The sequence below is a fragment of the Xenopus laevis genome, chromosome 6S, assembly GCF_017654675.1.
Source record: "Xenopus laevis strain J_2021 chromosome 6S, Xenopus_laevis_v10.1, whole genome shotgun sequence".
NCBI classification, from domain to species: domain Eukaryota; kingdom Metazoa; phylum Chordata; class Amphibia; order Anura; family Pipidae; genus Xenopus; species Xenopus laevis.
Genome location: NC_054382.1, coordinates 23,956,045 through 23,974,163, shown reverse-complemented (window position 1 = coordinate 23,974,163; position 18,119 = coordinate 23,956,045). Strand labels below are relative to the sequence as shown.

Genomic DNA, 18,119 nt, shown 5'->3' with positions numbered 1-18,119 from the left:
CTCGCCTTGTACCCCTCGTTAAGTCCAGGTGGCACCCAAGTAAGCTGAGGGCTCCTCCCGAAGCCCAACGGTGGTCACACTACTGATGAAGCCGGGCCGAGACCAGGGTGCTTGGCACTTGTTCTGGTATTGGGTGCCGGTCGTGACACTTTGTTTCCTTAAGCATCCACTGTTAACATTTTACAATCCCACGTGAAAATCTTACTACCGAAAACTTCTTTGTATTTGTTCAATTATAAGGCCCAGGCTTATCCTGAAGAAGTCATATGTACTAGAAATCTGAGCATGGCTATAACCTGGAATAATAAGAACAGCCATAAAAAGGAACCAGTTGATCCTCATTGTGTAACACGTTTGTTGGAAAGTATCAGTAACACAACACCTGCCACTTTTTCAGGAAAGTTCTGGGAGACAACGGAAAGAGCCTTAATGGCAGATTAAATCTGAAATCACCTGACGCCTCTATACACAAGCTGCGTGGCTCCGGAATGCTGTATATTGTTTCATAAAGGACGAACAGCTTGAGAATGTCAGGTATTGTCACCATATGTACTTTCCTCCATCTGCATACATTCACATCCACAGAATGAAATGCACCAAGAGAAGGGATCATAGCAAGGGGTGGGGGGACATTTAATTAAGTGAAAAGCAGCCAGTAATACATTTACCCTTTTGATCTTAAAGAATAATTGCAAGGGGTATGCAATTAAAAATGTGACTAATGGTCTTCCTATATCCATTATCTTTCATCCATATTAATTATATTGTTATCAGGTATCATTAACGTGGGCCAGGAGGTGAGTCTGATTAAAAGCCATTACATACTCACTTTTACTATTAGCAAGAACAATTCTTATTAGATATTTCCATTTACAACCAATTCTTTTCTGCATCTTAGTTTCATTTAGCATCGACTGCTTCCAGTTTCAGATTTGCATAAGGAGGCCATTGTTATCCCATTCTGTAACCATATTTTTCTTATTGTTGATATCAAATGCATGGAATTGAATTCCAGTATGCACCAGACAGGCAACAAGGGTGAGAGAAACTTACAGAAAACCTAATTAAGTGACGCACCTTCAATATTCTCAAGGAGGAATATGTCACCATATATCATTTTAGGCAGTAGAACATAAAAAAGGCGAAAAACGGTATCAGTATTTTAGTCCAATTAAGGATTTTTTTGTTGACATCATAAAGAAAAAAGCCTTAAAAATAGAAAACATATGATTGATATGCATTGCACCTTTTTTGTGCTAACACTGGCTACTATAACCCCCCCCCCCATAACTGCAGATGAGCCCTCAAGTTTACGTACACCTATGCTAAAAAATTCAGTTATTTAATCACCCCTCAGAAATGCTCTAAGGATTACACAATAGCCTTTTAGATTGTAAGCTCTTTTAAGCAGGGCCTTCTTTACTCCTTGTATGGTTTTTTTTTTATATAAATATGCAATCTGTATGTTCAATACAGGTATGAAATACACTATTTTGGGATTCAGGAGAATACTTTGTGAAACAGTGGGCTGAACACCAAACCAATGCAAATGTTTGTTCAACAAAAAGTCACTTCATTCTAAAGGTTCAGATGGCACTTGCTGAAAAAGGCTGAATCCTGGCCGAATCCCAAACCAAATCCTGGATTTGGTGCATAACTAGTTCAGTATATCCACCCATTAACTGTACAGCGCCGCAGAATTTGTTGGTGCTTTATAAATATATTTTAATAATTCTTTAGGTTCCACATACTGTATATTATAGCTGCTTAATTCAGTTCAAAGCACAATCAAGGCTACAATACTATTGTTACTGTTACAGAAACCTGTTATCCAGAAAGCTCAGCATTACGGAAAGACCATCTTCCATAGACTCCATTTTATCCAAATATTTTCAAAATCCTTTTTCTCTGCAATAATAAAACAGTACCTTGTACTTGATCCTGACCAAGATATAATTAATTATTGAAAGCAAGACCAGCCTATTGGGGTTATTTAATGTTTACATGATTTTATAGACGAATTAAGGTATAAAGATCCAAATTACAGAAAGATCTGTTCTCTGGAAAACCCCAGAACCCCAGTATTCTGGATAATAGGTCCCATACCTGTACTTATTTTCCTATTCAGATACTCTCATATTCATATTCCAGTCTCTCATTCAAACCACTCCCTAGTTGCTAATGTAATTTGAACCCTAGCAACCAGAAGACTGTTGACGTTTCAGACTGGAGACTTGCTGAACAAAAAGTGAAATAATTAAAAGCCCTACAAATAATACAAAATGAAGACCAATGGCAAATTGTCTTAGAATATTATGCTCTACATCAGTGATCCCCATCCAGTAGCTTGTGAGCAACATGTTGCTCTCCAACCACTTGGATGTTGCTCCCAGTGGCCTCAAAGCAGGTGCTTATTTTTAAATTCCAGGCTTGGAAGAACTATATAATTGCATAAAAACTAAGGGGCTACCAAATGGCCAATCACAGCCCTTATTTGGCAACACAAGGGACTTTTTCAGGTTTGTGTTGCTGTGTAGGTCAACCGTCAAAACAGACAGGTGGCATACCTACACTGGGCATTGCTTTACCTTTCTGTCTGTTTCATAACCTGAAATCATTGTGCTCCACATTACAGAAAGATCCCTTTTTTGGAAAACCCTATGTCCCATCATTTGGATAAAATCTCCCATTCAGGTACATGTAAGCCAAAATGCACACCTTTATGATTCCAAATGTGTTGTCACCTAAGACACAAAAGGATCTCCACCTTTTCCCCACTATTATGTATTTTTAATAATTTCGACATTACGTGGCAATGTTAAAGCCCTTGTTTCCATGTTAGAGTGCTGCAGAGCTGGTTTATACGGTCTGTGATTAATTTCCTGCAATAAGGAATCAATAGCTGATAACTAGAAAAACTGGCAAGAAAGGAAATGTGTGCAGACAGCAATCTAGAACCAATGCTTTTTCAAGATGAATTTCTAAAAGATAACCTTGTCATTAATACCAGCATTTTGTATATTTACCCTGAAAAAATTGTAAGTCTTCATGTTAACTATGCAATAATATATTCTATTAGCAGAACAGGAACATTCCCTTTATATAATAACACCCTGCCGAGAAGCCAAAGCCTAAGTGACATGCAGCATTCATAAGCATGACAAATAGGTTTCATATATAGATGTGACACTCAGATACTGCCATTGATAATAACATAAAAATATGGAGCCGACAAAAGCTCAGAAAGGACAGCCAGATACACTAAATACTTAAATGTCTGGCAGGATGGATTCCCCTTCCTCTAAAGGTGAAATGCAGAATAATCTTTCCTGAGTTTGGAGGTTAAGCCTATTTACAATTATTTTGTAAGTCACCTAAAGCAAATGGATGAATGCATTTCACTGAAAGCAAACCTAATGGATAGGGAAGGAAGAAATGATCTGTCTTGTGAAACATAATTCACTTTATTATCCAAATGAAATATGAATTTGCTTGTTTGTACTAATCTAGGGATAATGGGGTGAGGGCCAGGTCTGTGCAGATCATGTCTTACCAACAACAACAAGGAGAATGAAAAATAAATGAAATCTATTATACGTTTGCAAATTTTTAACACAAATGGAATATATTTGCTTTATTGTTTGGTGAGAAACATGACTAACAGACATATATCAACTATCTCCTTTAAATAATGACACTATAAGTGGAAACAAAAGACAGCAATAAAGAAATGTTCTTTTCTGTATTTTGCTGTACAGATATGGCGCCTATTATCCAAAATGCTGGAGACCTGGGGTTTCAGAATAAGAGATCTGGATCCCTATACCTTAAGTCTGCAAAAGAATACATTCAAACATTAAATAAACTTGGACTGTTTTGCGACCAATATGTATTTCTGAAATAACAACCTGCCTTGGGTACTACGTTGTGTTATGTTCCAGCAGAGTTGGACTGATTCATGGTGTGTGGCGACAGTGAAGTGGGGGGTTGCAGGGGAGCTGGGAAGGGGGCCCCCAGGTGCCAGCTTGAGTGGGCCCAGACACCCCAGTCCAATACTATGTTCCAGTAGTGTGTTTTCTTTTTTTCTGACCTTGGTAAACTAACCTTCTGGGCAGGTTAATACCTTTGTTTTCTAATCTCTGGTTATCACTGTGGTTTTGACTTTATATTTCCAAATCCATTATCCTTCCCACCATCCTCCTCTGACCTTCACACCATGTAATCCCTTCATGGTAACACTCAAAGTAGTCTCTACAATATCCAAAACCCACCACCCATCGGTTGCTGTCATTCATTCCCTTACCCAGCCTGTTACTACTGTTGTCCTCATGTCCCCAACCCATGGCTGGCCTAAAGGTTGCACCCTGTGCAAAACAGTGAGTTATTGCTGTCCTGAAAATTCTTAACATTTCAGTCTTTTCGTTTCAGGGCATCATTGCCTATTTTACAGTAATTTGTGTGTTCCAGGTGCTTATACAAGATGAGTATAGTCAGCCCACCACTCACTTCCCACCCAGCCTTGCCCTAAACATAAGGGTCTCCCTGATAATTTTATTGGCTCCATGCTCCTTTAATATTCATTGAGAAGTACAATATAAGACCCTGCTAATTGAGGAGCCATTAAAATGCTTAGCTGCCCTGATGTTATGGGGTGCCATTTGTCCCAAATACATTCTGTATACAAAACTATCCCTAATACACAGAATGAATGTCTCTCATGTTATATAAGTATTTGTGACCATACACAGAGAAAAAAAATATACAAAAGACTTGTTTCTATTAAAGAATGAAAACAAAAACTGGTTAGTGCACAAAAGGATGTCATTATATCACAAACTCCATTCTGTACAGTTTAACAAGCAATCTGTCTCACAAATGTATAACCTCCATGTAACGGACGCACTTATGTGCAGAGTTACTTACAGAATGAATTATGTAAAAACAAACTTGGACATAATATATAATAGTGTAACTAACTAGTGCTTGTCAAGCTAGATTTGACTGACAAAATAGATATCTATGACAGAAAGCAAGATTTTATAGTACAGGATTCATTCTTTCCACAAAATGACAGTTTTGTTTCACAAAACAGATAAAATAACCATTCTGTGAAGCAACACTGTCAGTCACATTCCTGAACCAATAAGAACAAAGCTTATTGCCATATACAAACAAGATGAGAAGTGGCCAGCTCTGCTCCACATGGCTAAGGCAAAATATCTGACCTGCTATAGAGGCTCCTCTAATGTCCCCTGTGCTGCATAGTAATAAACATGAACAAACCTTTCCTAAAATAGCTGCTGTTAAACACTACAGGTTCATAAATGGAAGTTTTTACAAATGTCTGAGAAATATAATGCTGCACTTCTAATGATTGTAGAAAAAGAAAAGTATGCAAAACATAAATATGATCATTTTAGGTGATATGCCTAGTCTTATTATAGCAATCTGCTTGTGTGGCCATTTTGGTTAAGGGCATTCCTGCTGTTTTGCCATTATCTTATGACTCACTCCTGTTCCTGTTCCTGTCTAAGCTGAGAGCAATAATGGGACAGGCCACACCCACCTGCCATCTTCTGTTAAATGTACCAGAAGTTACTGTGCTTGTCTGGCTGCTTCGCCTGACTCTCAGTTAGTTTTAAGTTTTGTATATGATAGTTAGACTCCAATGTCTCCACCTAGCTGTAGTAGTCACTTAATAATGTGCTTACCTATAGTTCAACTACTACATAATAGCTTTAGCCAGAGACTTGGGACTGATCATGTGCACACATACCTCCCAACTGTCCCTTTTTCAGAGGGACAGTCCCTCTTTTGACAGCCCAACCTGAGGTCCCTCATTTGTACTGGAAATCCCTCTTTTCTCTGCACTGAACAGCCAGAAAAAGAAACAAAGTTTCTAACTTAATTGGCTTTTGGCAGAGAGGCCAGTACAGCTAACAGGTGCAACTAAGATGCTTTATAACAATTTTGAGATAAGAAAATAAGTAATTTTAACAGTTTAGATATGGAGAAATATTTTCAAATTTTTAGAACCTGCCAAACTTTGTAAAATAAACATGGTAATTAGGGGGTGCTGCCACAAAATGGGTGTGGTCAAAAAATTGCAGCACTACATGCAAAAAAGTTTTTTGTCTCTCTTTTTACTTCCAAAATATTGTATAGTATGATGTGTAGGTTATATGAGCAGCCACTCCTGAGTACTGTGTATAAACAAAAGGGGGTCATTTAGGCAGGGGCAATTTTAGGGGATCATAATCTATTTATATAGAAGCAACAAGCTATACAATGCTTTATATTTATTTATAACAAAAGACTCTAATGATGCCGTCCTCTTACCTGCCCAGTGCTTAACACAACACTACACTAGAGCAGAGAGCACAACTGCGCCCATGTCACATGCATGTCCAGGGCCACCAGCAGGGGGGACAAGTGTTCCAGGCCTGAAGGGGGGCCCAGAAGTGCTGCATTTTTCAAAGAGCCGGGTCCCCTTTACGAGCGCCCAAGCCGTGCGGCCATTTCACATATTACCGAATGCGGAAGTGCCGAAAAGACGAAGCTAAAGTCCCGAAGCGGTGAAAAGACCCGAATTCACGAAAGGAGGTGAAGTTGAAGTCCTGAAGCCTTTTGTTTACACACAGTACTCAGGAGTGGCTGCTCATATAACCTACACATCATACTATACACAATGTGTGATGCACATGATCAGTCCCAAGTCTCTGGCTAAATCTATTATGTTGTAGTTGAACTATAGCTAAGCACATTATTAAGAGACTACTACAGGCTTATTGGTGCAAGATTACAGTTTGGAGGAGACATTGGAGTCTAACTATCATATACAAAACTTAAAACTAACTCTGAGAGTCAGGCGAAGCAGCCAGACAAGCACAGTAACTTCTGGTACATTTAACAGAAGATGGCAGGTGGCTGTGGCCTGTCCCATTATTGCTCTCAGCTTAAACAGGAAGAGGAACAGGAGTGAGTCATAAGATAATGGCAAAACAGCAGGAATGCCCTTAACCAAAATGGCCACACAAGCAGATTACTACAATAAGAATAGGCATATCACCTAAAATGATCATATTTATGTTTTGCATACTTTTCTTTTTCTACAATCATTAGAAGTGCAGCATTATATTTCTCAGACATTTGTAAAAACTTCCATTTATGAACCTGTAGTGTTTAACAGCAGCTCGTTTAGGAAAGGTTTGTTCATGTTTATTACTATGCAGCACAGGGGACATTAGAGGGCGCCCTCTATAGCAGGTGAGATATTTTGCCTTAGCCATGTGGAGCAGAGCTGGCCACTTCTCATCTTGTTTGTATATGGCAATAAGCTTTGTTCTTATTGGTTCAGGAATGTGACTGACAGTGTTGCTTCACAGAATGGTTATTTTATCTGTTTTGTGAAACAAAACTGTCATTTTGTGGAAAGAATGAATCCTGTACTATAAAATCTTGCTTTCTGTCATAGATATCTATTTTGTCAGTCAAATCTAGCTTGACAAGCACTAGTTAGTTACACTATCATATATTATGTCCAAGTTTGTTTTTACATAATTCATTCTGTAAGTAACTCTGCACATAAGTGCGTCCGTTACATGGAGGTTATACATTTGTGAGACAGATTGCTTGTTAAACTGTACAGAATGGAGTTTGTGATATAATCACATCCTTTTGTGCACTAACCAGATTTTGTTTTCATTCTTTAATAGAAACAAGTCTTTTGTATATTTTTTTTCTCTGTGTATAGTCACAAATTCTTATATAACATGAGAGACATTCATTCTGTGTATTAGGGATAGTTTTGTATACAGAATGTATTTGGGACAAACGGCACCCCATATGATGTATGGCTATATTACCCAAGTACATGTCAATATATCTCTTCTTCTTAATAAGCTACCATCCTTTTGCAAAGCAATAAAATCTTGTTTTTCTGGCTACCACTACCTTTTAACTAAAGAGGTATTTACATTTAACTAAAGAGCATATTTACATAAAGGCCTTGCTAAACTGGACGAGGAACAGGCCCGGACTGGCAATCTGTGGGTTCTGGCAAATGCCAGAGGGGCTGCTATAAAGTTCCATAGAAAGTCAGTATTTAGTGGGCTGGTGGGGGCTGTGTTGGGCCTCTGTGTACCTGAAATTCCAGGGCCTATTTTGATTCTCAGTCCAGACCTTAACAGGGTGGGGCAAAGGGGACATTACAGAGGAAAATGCAATCTGTCTTCATAATGAAGAAGGAAAGCAAGTTGTTGCATTGCATGGAATCATTGTCAGACATGCTTTGTCAAAGGTAATATCATATATGTCACATACTATCAAAAAAAAAAAGCATTATACACGATCATTTAATAGATGAATATCCATTTTTTCTGGAGGCAATAACCTATGTAGAAAATAGGTTACAAATATGAACGCGGCAAAGGGAGTTGACTGAACATTTTCCCACTACGTCAGGGTTATAAGTAAAGACCTCAGGGCCCTCGACTTGACCAGATCTGTTTTTAAATGTGTTTATTAATGATCTGTGAAGTTGGCAACTGAACCACAATCCCAGTATCAGCATGATAACAAGCTCTGGTTATAATGTTTCCATTCTGCACATTGGGTTCCATGACTATTAAGCTCGATCACAAAAACTGAGCTTATAAATTATACTGGACTGTATCATGGAATCCCTAAGGGGGGATGGTTTACTAAAACATTAAATAATAGTAATATAAATGCATTCATACAAATGTTCAGAACCTTTCCTATGCCTGCAAAATATCTAACCACCCTCCCCAGGTAATAAGTACCAACAAGCTCAAGATCAATGAAGAACAGTGTAGGTAAGGCTTTGGGAATCACAGGGGGACCATTCTACTGTATACCTGGTAATACACTTAATTAGAAATATAGGTATAATGTCAATTTAATTGGTTTCATATTTACCATACATTCATTTGAATGAGAGACTACTTGAATATGAATAGGAAAGGCCTGAATAGAAAGATGAGTAATAAAAAGCAATAACAATACATTTGAAGCCTAACAGAGCATTTGTTTTTTTTTTTTGATGGGGTCAGTGACACCCCCACCCTCATTTGAGAGCTGAAAAGAGTCAGAAGAAGGAGGCAAATAATTCAAAGTCTATCAAAAAGTTGCTTAGAATTAGACATTTTCTAACATACCGTACATAAAAGTTAACTTAAAGGTGAACCACCCCTTTAAGCTTGTTCAAGATCCATGTCTTTTATAAAAACCCCATCCATGTGCAGGAATTCTAGCCATTAGACTTCTGCAAGGCCCACAATTGGAGCAATGGATTGGCTATTTTGCTTCTGGTGGCCAGGGTTATGTGATATTTGTCTCTGGCTAGTTAAATTAAAATAAAATATAATACTAAACCAAGGGGTACTTACATGTACTTTAAAGCAATTATAAATTATAGGCAGGGTCGGACTGGGCCCGCGGGACACCGGGAAAAAACCCGGTGGGCCTCTGGCTTTTGTGGGCCCCGCCGGGCCAGATCCAAAATTCGGAAGCTTCTTTCTGCAGTGAAAAACAATACGCGAGTGCACGAATGCTTCAGAGCGCACATATTCACATATGCACACACGTGGGGCGGCGCTCCTGTGCACAGGCTCAGCAAGGAGGGGGGCCCTGGGACAGCAGCCCCGGTGGGCACAAGGCCCCCCAGTCCGACCCTGATTATAGTAAAAGTAACTTCCAGAAAAGAGCAAGGGTTTATATCTTAGTCACTGAAATGTTGTCTTTCTGAGTGGTATAGACAAAATCCAAAAAAAATTGCTGGGTGAAAATAGGTGATTTATTTAATAGCCCATAAGCATTCACCAACAAGGCAACTTGTCAGACCTCTCTGGGCCCTTTATCAAGACTTGATAATTGCCCAGAAGGGTCAGAAACAGTTAAAGCACTCCATTATCATGCAGCAGCCTTTCTGAGTGGTGTCCATAAACCAAGTTACACCTTTGAACCCTACATTGAGAGATGACTTACACTTTGGAGACCCGTCTAGTCTCCAAGGGGATTAACAGAGCATTTTTACATTTATACCCACATCCTTACCGAGCTGGGGCTTGAATGGCGTCTGACTTTGGGAGATTCCTTTCCCGCGGATGCGCTCTTAAAGTTAATGCATGCATTGTTTTCTGAATGCACTCTCTTCACCTGGTTTGATGTTTTTTCAAAGGGGTCAAAACTGCTCTGTGTCCTCTGCACCCTGACCTTCTTGTCTTCAGGAATGGGGTCGAGAGGCTTTATGACCGAGTCTATTCCCTGGCAGTTCCGTGTCGACATCTTGGTGACACATATCTGTAGGGGTTACAAGCAAACACTGAGATATAAAGGAGGCATCAGAGGACACCTTTTGTTTAAAGAAAAACAAACACACACACATACGTCTCATCTAGGAACATGAAAGGAGAGCCATTGTGGTGCTCTATCAAAAGCTAAAAGGTGCTTCCCAACATAGAGGATTGTTTGCTGACAACTCCACAATCAGATTGGTAATCAATCCCTTAGCTACAGAAATACGAGACACGGCATCTGATGGTGTAACCCACACAGACAGGAAAGGAACACAACGGTTACATAATCCACCTGTATCTAATTGTACCGCAGTGCAGCTTCTAATAACGTCTACCAAGAATACCCGCTCGTCAAATATTTTCTGAAAGGCATTGTTAAACTTTTGACTATAAAAAAAAAATATATGGGATTAGGGAGTCCAGCAGTCCAGTAATAAAACATAGAATTCTCCTGTTTTCAGCAATATATTAAGAAATTCTGGAAATATTCCCACATGTATCAGGGAAAGAAAAAAGCAATATAATAGTACAATAAAACAGTAACATATGAGCTACGATCAATCTTTAATAAAGCCAGAACAGATCTACGATATTAACTACACAATTCGAGAATTTATAGAGTATCTAAAGGTATCACTGATATTTTCATTGAAAATGGCCAATAAAAACACACCCTTATAGCAGCCCCTGCCTCCTACCCCTAGTTGGCACCATACCTTGAGTTTGCTGCTTCATATAAAGTAATAATAGTGGAATAAAAATAATTCAATGTTGTGTTTGGCAAAATATACAGGGATACTTAACAAGGGAACATATCCAAATGCTGTCCAGAAGCCTAGCAAGTAATGCATACCTCCCAACTGTCCCGTTTTCAGCGGGACAGTCCCTCTTTTGACAGCTCAACCCACAGTCCCTCGTTTGTACTGGAAAGTCTCAATTTTCTCTGCACTGAACAGGCAGAAAAATAAACAATGTTTCTAACTTAATTGACTTTTGGCAGAGAGCCCAGAACAGCTACAGTTGCAGATAAGATACTTTTGTAACAATTGTGAAATAAGAAAATAAGTAATAAGTTAACAGGTCCCTTGGGAAAAGTTAGACTCACAGCTAAAGGTGGCCATAGACTTAGAGATTGAAGTGGGTGATATCAGGCTGATCCAATATGGGCAGTCGGATCGTGGGACCGCATAGACGTACAGATACGGCTGCAATCCAACGGGATTTTTTAACCTGCACGATCGAGATCTGCCAGACGTTCGGCCAGATATAGATCGGGAAAGCCCATCGGATGGCCCCACACATGGGCCAATAAGCTGCCAACTCGAAAAAAAAGCATAGAAATATGTTTAAACTCTCTCTTTTAATTTCCAAAATGTTGGGAGGTATGAGTAATGCACAACAGGTATCACAATGGCATGTATGCTTAATTCCATATATATCCATAGACAGCACCAGAAATACAGATGGAGCACACTACTAATTCAAGGCTGTTCAACTGGAGGCACAAGGGAAGGATGTGGCACTCCAAGAGATTCTTATGGTCCTCAAACTGAGCTCCACCAACTTCTATACATAACACTGTAACTATAATCTTGCCACTGAATTTGTACTATAGTGAATAAATGTCCCACTACATGGAAATGGTTCAGCTCTGTATCTAATTGATCTGGACCTTTAATATGTTGCTCCATTTAAAGCTTATTTAGTCAAATTATGGTATTCAGTGGGAATCATCTTACACCTTTGTTTCAACTACAGGTATAGGACCAGTGATCCAGAATGCTCGGGATCTGGGGTTTTCCAGATAAGGGATCTTTTTATAATTTGCATCTCCATACTTTGAGTTTGCTAAAAATAATTTAAACATTAATTAAACACAACAGGATGGTATTGCCTCCAATAAAGATTCATTTGATCTTAGTTGGTACTGTTTTATTATTACAGAGAAAAAGTAAATCATTCTTAAAAATTTAGATTATTGATTACAATGGAGTCTATGGGAGATGGCCTTCCCATAATTCATAGCTTTCTGGATAATGGGTTTCTGGATAACAGATCCCATACCTATATTAGGTAAACTAGCTGTTTCCTCGTGTGATCCACCCAAACACCATGCAATTTCTAGGAATCGCCACCCATTCCAGGGGCAAATAGTGGCATGATCCCCCTACGTAAGGACAACTGGTGGGGGGTGAGTCTGAACAGTGCATTTTAGAGCTTGCCTAATGGTGGCCATAGACACACAGATCCTATCGTACGAATCGAGGATTCGTACAATTTTCGGATCGTGTGTGGGGTGTGCTGACATCTTTCGTCCGGCGGAGATCGGTCGTTTGGTCGATCGGTCAGGTTTGATTTTGACCCGACCGATCCCGCCGGAGCCCATCGTAATCGGATCGTTCGGCCATATGGCCGAACAATCAGATTACCCCCGATATAGCCATGCTTGTTAATGACATATCGGGGAAAGATCCGCTCGTTTGGCGATGTGGCCAAAAGAGCAGATCTTTGCATCTATGGCCACCTTTAGTACTTGTCTATCCTGCACAACCCCCCACCAATAAGCTTTATAAAAATAAAATACTGTATCAGAACTGTATCAAAGCTGTATATCAGAACTGTATGTCAGAGCTGTATATCATAGCTGTATCAGAGCTACTGTATATCAGAGCTGTAATAGAGCTGTATATCAGAACTACTGTATATCAGAGCTGTATGTCAGAGCTGTATATCAGAACTGTATCAGCTGTATATCAGAGCTGTATCAGAGCTACTGTATATCAGAGCTGTATGTCAGAGCTGTATCAGAGCTACTGTATATTAGAGCTGTATGTCAGAGCTGTATCAGAGCTGTATATCAGAGCTGTATCAGAGCTGTATATCAGAGCTGTATATCAGAACTACTGTATACCAGAGCTGTATACCAGAGCTGTATATCAGAGCTGTATGTCAGAGCTGTATATCAGAGCTTTATCAGAGCTGTATATAAGAACTGTATCAGAGCTGTATATCAGAACTGTATCAAAGCTGTATATCAGAGCTGTATGTCAGAGCTGTATATCAGAGCTGTATATTAGAGCTGTATCAGAGCTGTATATAAGAACTGTATCAGAGCTGTATATTAGAGCTGTATCAGAGCTGTATATAAGAACTGTATCAGAGCTGTATATCAGAACTGTATCAAAGCTGTATATAAGAGCTGTATGTCAGAGCTGTATATCAGAACTGTATCAGAGCTGTACATCAGAGCTGAATATCAGAGCTGTATATCAGAGCTGTATATCAGAGCTGTATATCAGAGCTGTATCAGAGCTGTATACCTGAGGTGCATAACAGTACCTGCCTCTCTTGTTGGGAATGGCAACATACTGCATATCCTGACACATTAAATACATGAAATCATCTCCTCTAGCCATCTTAATCCCATAACTAGGGCACAGCCAGTGCCTTCTATAATGGAGAAATATTGTCTGAGCATTAACTATAGGGAATTGCAGTTGTAAATGGAAGATGTAGTCATACTGCTGCTCCCTAGAGCTCTATGGAATAAGCATGTCACCATGGGCCTTAGGAAAGCACTGAGCTGTGACTCTGTCTCTCTCTCTCTCTCTGTGCTGTACTGGGGTTTTCTAGTCCATAAAGCTAAACTAGGCTGTCTCGTTTTTCAAGCATCATTTCTAAAACGCAAACACTGATCTCTTAATCACGGCCTTACCTTTTAGTGGGTAATTATGTTTATAGTGATTGGGAGGGGGTGTTTATGGATAACTGAAGAGGTTAATTACATGCGATTGGCCACTCATTAACTCCTTCCTATCCACAACATGGAAAAAACCCCACTGTATATTTTATATCCCTTTTCCCAATGAATCAAGAAACAAGCCTTGATTTAAAACAGGCGAGTGCCAGTGCACAAAGCAAACTGTAAATACAGCTGTTCCTTAAAGTGATACCATTAGTATTCACACATTGTCTGCAACCGTTTCTTGATAATATCTCAAATGATTATTAGAGTATCAGTGTTTATACAGAAACAAGGAAAGGACTTTCCAACCTTGGGAGGTAACAGGCAAAACAACATTGCGGAGGAGAAACCAAAGCACAAATGGCTAAGCTTTTACAGACAGTAGAATTTTCAAGGCTGGATTTACATTTACATTTTTTTCTTTAAAAAGTTATGTAAGCTCTATGCATTATTTATCTGCAAACTGCTGTTAATTTGGTAGGGACACATGGATTAACCACAAAAAAACTATTTTGTGGTTAGGACTTGAAGGGTGCAGGCTTCAGTATACATTAATTTCACTAATGTCTCCAATTTTTGTTTTAATATGTATATATTTTCATTTCTACCACCTTCTGATGACATTACCCCACACACAGGTGGCTGTGCATATGGCAGTTGCTGGGTTGAATTGGGGAGCAGGCATACCTCCCAACTGTCCCGTTTTTAGAGGGACAGTCCCTCCTTTGACAGCTCAACCTGCAGGCCCCTTCGTTTGTACTTGAAAGTCCCATTTTACTCTGCACTGAACAGCCAGAAAAAGAAACAATGTTTCTAACTTAATTGGCTTTTGGCAGAGAGCCCAGAACAGCCAGAGCAGCAGATAAGATACTTTTGTAACAATTTCAAGATACAGTAAGCAAATAATTGTAACAATATAAGATAATAAGTCCCTTGGGAAAAGCTAGACTCACAGCTTAAAGGGCAATTCACCTTCATTAGCAAAACAGTAATAACTAAAAAAAAAAACACAGAAATATGTTCAAACTTTCATAACCTGCCAAATTTTGTAAAATGAACATTGTAATTAGGGGGTGTGGCCACATAAATGGGCGTGGTCAAAATTTTTGACGCGCTTTTTGTTTCCAAAATATTGGCAGGTATGCAGCAGTTCCAAGCAGGGAAAAATGACAGTTGCAGGTCGTAGATTCAGGTTTGTTAAAATAAAACCATGAAGAACACTTGTTTTCTGCATTCCTGAGTCAGTTTTACTTAAGTGCTGGACTGGCCATCTGTAGATTCTAGCAAATGCTGTAAGAGGCCATACACAGTGATTATTTATTGGGCCTCTATGTTCTTGAAATGCCAGGACCTATCCTACATCTCAGTCCCAACCTGCTCCACATTCTCCATTAGGGCAGAGACACACGCTGCAATTCGGGGAGATTAGTCGCCCGGCGACAAATCTACTCTGCCTAGGGGCAGGGCTTGATTTACATAACGGACACCCCTAGGCCCACTGGCGTTTATCTCCTCTGTCCCCTCCCCTTTATTCAAATGCAAATTTTCATCATCGGGACTATACTAATGGGGATTGGAGCACAGAAATGTAAAAAATTAATGTATCTCCTGCGCATCCCCAGTGGGTTTTTTTTAACCAATGTGGGTGTGGTTGGGCAGCGTGCCACCCCCTAAAATCCTGCCGCCCTAGGCCTGGGCCTTGGTGGCCTTTCCAGAAATTTGGGCCTGCCTAGGGGCAACTAATCTCCCCGAACTGCCTCCCCGCTGGCTAGAATGAAAATCGCTGGTGGGATAGTACTCAGAGCGCTTAGTTTCCGAAGTCAACCGAAGTTGCCTCACAAGAAAACTTCAGGCGACATCGGAAAACAAAGCGATCCAACTGCCATCCCGCCAGTGATTTACATTGTAGCCAGCGGGAAGGCAGGGGAGGCAGTTATACAAGGTGCCAACAGAGAATCCCAACAGGTATGTACACACAGCATCAATAGTGAATCCAGTGCAGTGGGAACAATTTATCTTCATTATTATTATTATCCATAGTTATTTAGCGCCCATTTATTCAGAAGGGGTTTACAGAGATCAGATATCATTCACATCAATCCCAGGCACAGTGGAGCTTACAGTCTAAAGTCCCTATCACATTCCCGCACAGTAGGATCAGTTTTATCAGGAGCCAATTAACCTGCCTGCATGTTCCTGTAGTGTTGGAGGAAGTTCTCACAGGGAGAACAGATAGTGCCCTCTGCCCTGGCTGGAATCTCACCTAGGACCCCAGTGCTGCAATCTTTGTTATCCACCATGCCTGACAGTTATTTGCTATTTCACTTTAAGAAGCATTTAGATAAATGTTTTGGCATTGGTGAGCTATAATTACATAAAACCTTATGTAACTATGTAAATGAAATGACGAATACATTTTAAACTTGCAGGGGGGGGAAAGAAAAATGACAGATCATCTTTGTAATTACAATCCGAAAAAAAGTAGGAGAAACAGATGGCATTAATAAATGTTTTAGCACCAGTCATTTCTTTTAGCAGACTTAAAATAATTGCTTTTTATTATATGCATTTGTTTCCCATTTCATGAATAAGATTATATTAGTAGACAAGTCGTAGACATGAGGGTACTTTAATATTGTATTCAGAGTTAATATATCGAGAGCCACAAAGCTTGGACCAGGTTGATTAAACCATAGCAACCAATCACCTCTTTGCTACCAAAGACCATTATATGTTACCTGTTTTTTGGTTGTTATGGGTTACAAGACCTGGTGCAAACTTCAAGCCTTTATTGACCTTGCCTTCTCATACGAAGAAACGAGTAAAGCACAATCTCAGATGCAGAGAAGGGTGGCTAGAGAGGGTGTTGGATCGGATCATTGGATGACATGGATGGGAGCCCAGACCCAGTAAATAAATTGGGTGCCTCTAGTTACACCACTGCTAGTAACCAATTAGAAAATCTATTTTCCTACAGAACTCTCTGTTCCAGGGTTATACTGAAACTACCATTTTATGCCAATTTACCTCTGCCGCTCAAGCTCTGACAGAACATAACATGGCACAATAAAAATTCAATCATTTTTCCCTTTGAAAATAGCGAATACATTTGCCTGAAAAAGTGTCTCGTTTTAAGAAATCTAGTTAATGCAAATGCTTAAAGGCACATGATACTCGATTACTAACCTATGTTAACGCTACAATATTGTTATTCATGGTGTAACAATATTTGTATTTCTGTTTAGAATGAATGGTTTCTTAAAAAATACTGAAATAACGTTACTCCGGAGGCTTGTCTCAGCCGCAGACCTGCCAGCTCAGAGCTCAGCAGTGGCTATACATGAAACGGCATGGCTGGTGGGCCAAATGGATAGATACTGTTCAAGGGGCCATTGTTCTAATATTGTATTTATTCGGGTCAATCACTAAAACCACTGAAACAGTAGAAGTTTCACTTTATTTGAGGCTGACCCAGTTATGTCATATACAGGATCAAAAGTGTTATCCTTCTACACCAGAATATAACGATCTCAATCCATCCAAAACCAAAATACTGGAGGTTATTGGCCGTGGTCGCCCCAACCGGACATGCCTCATTACGCCCAACTACACCCAATTCCATCCCCGAGCCATATCCATTACTCTGTCCCTGTAGGGGGTGTAAATATGGGAACCTTTTTAAAATCACAAGTCTTAGGGAGAAATTCACTAAAGGGTGAAGTGGCCAACATTAGCGAAAATTCGCCAGCGTGACGTCATTTCAGGACTTTGCCGATTTACTAACGGCGCAGGCATAAATTATCTAGTGAAGGAGATAGACTGTAGCGCTACTTCGCACTGTAACGGCAGGCGAATTTTCACTCTGGCGAATGGACACAACTACGCAAATTCACTAAGATGCAGATTTTACTGAACGTTACCTCTTGCGCCAGACAGGCCTTCACCACCTCAGACCAGGCGAAGTGCAATAGAGTAGATAGGAGTTCCTCAAACTGGGGACTTTTCATTTTTCAGGGTGATAGGCTGCAAAAGATCGTACATTTTTTTAGGGTACC

At 39.8% G+C, this 18,119-nt stretch overlaps 1 protein-coding gene across 4 annotated transcripts in view; it reads right to left on the bottom strand.

Moving 5' to 3' along the window:
- Positions 1–18,119, bottom strand: part of cdk14.S (cyclin-dependent kinase 14 S homeolog) — a 288,439-nt gene that overhangs the window by 200,956 nt on the left and 69,364 nt on the right. For 2 of the 4 annotated variants that reach the window (XM_018269153.2, XM_041567462.1), the window contains one exon: positions 10,078–10,323. The exons of 1 other annotated variant lie outside the window; for it this stretch is intronic. In XM_018269153.2, coding sequence (XP_018124642.1) covers positions 10,078–10,323 — 246 coding nt within the window. The remainder of the gene's footprint in view (positions 1–10,077; positions 10,324–18,119) is intronic. One more of the 4 variants, XM_018269154.2, reaches the window with a different exon arrangement.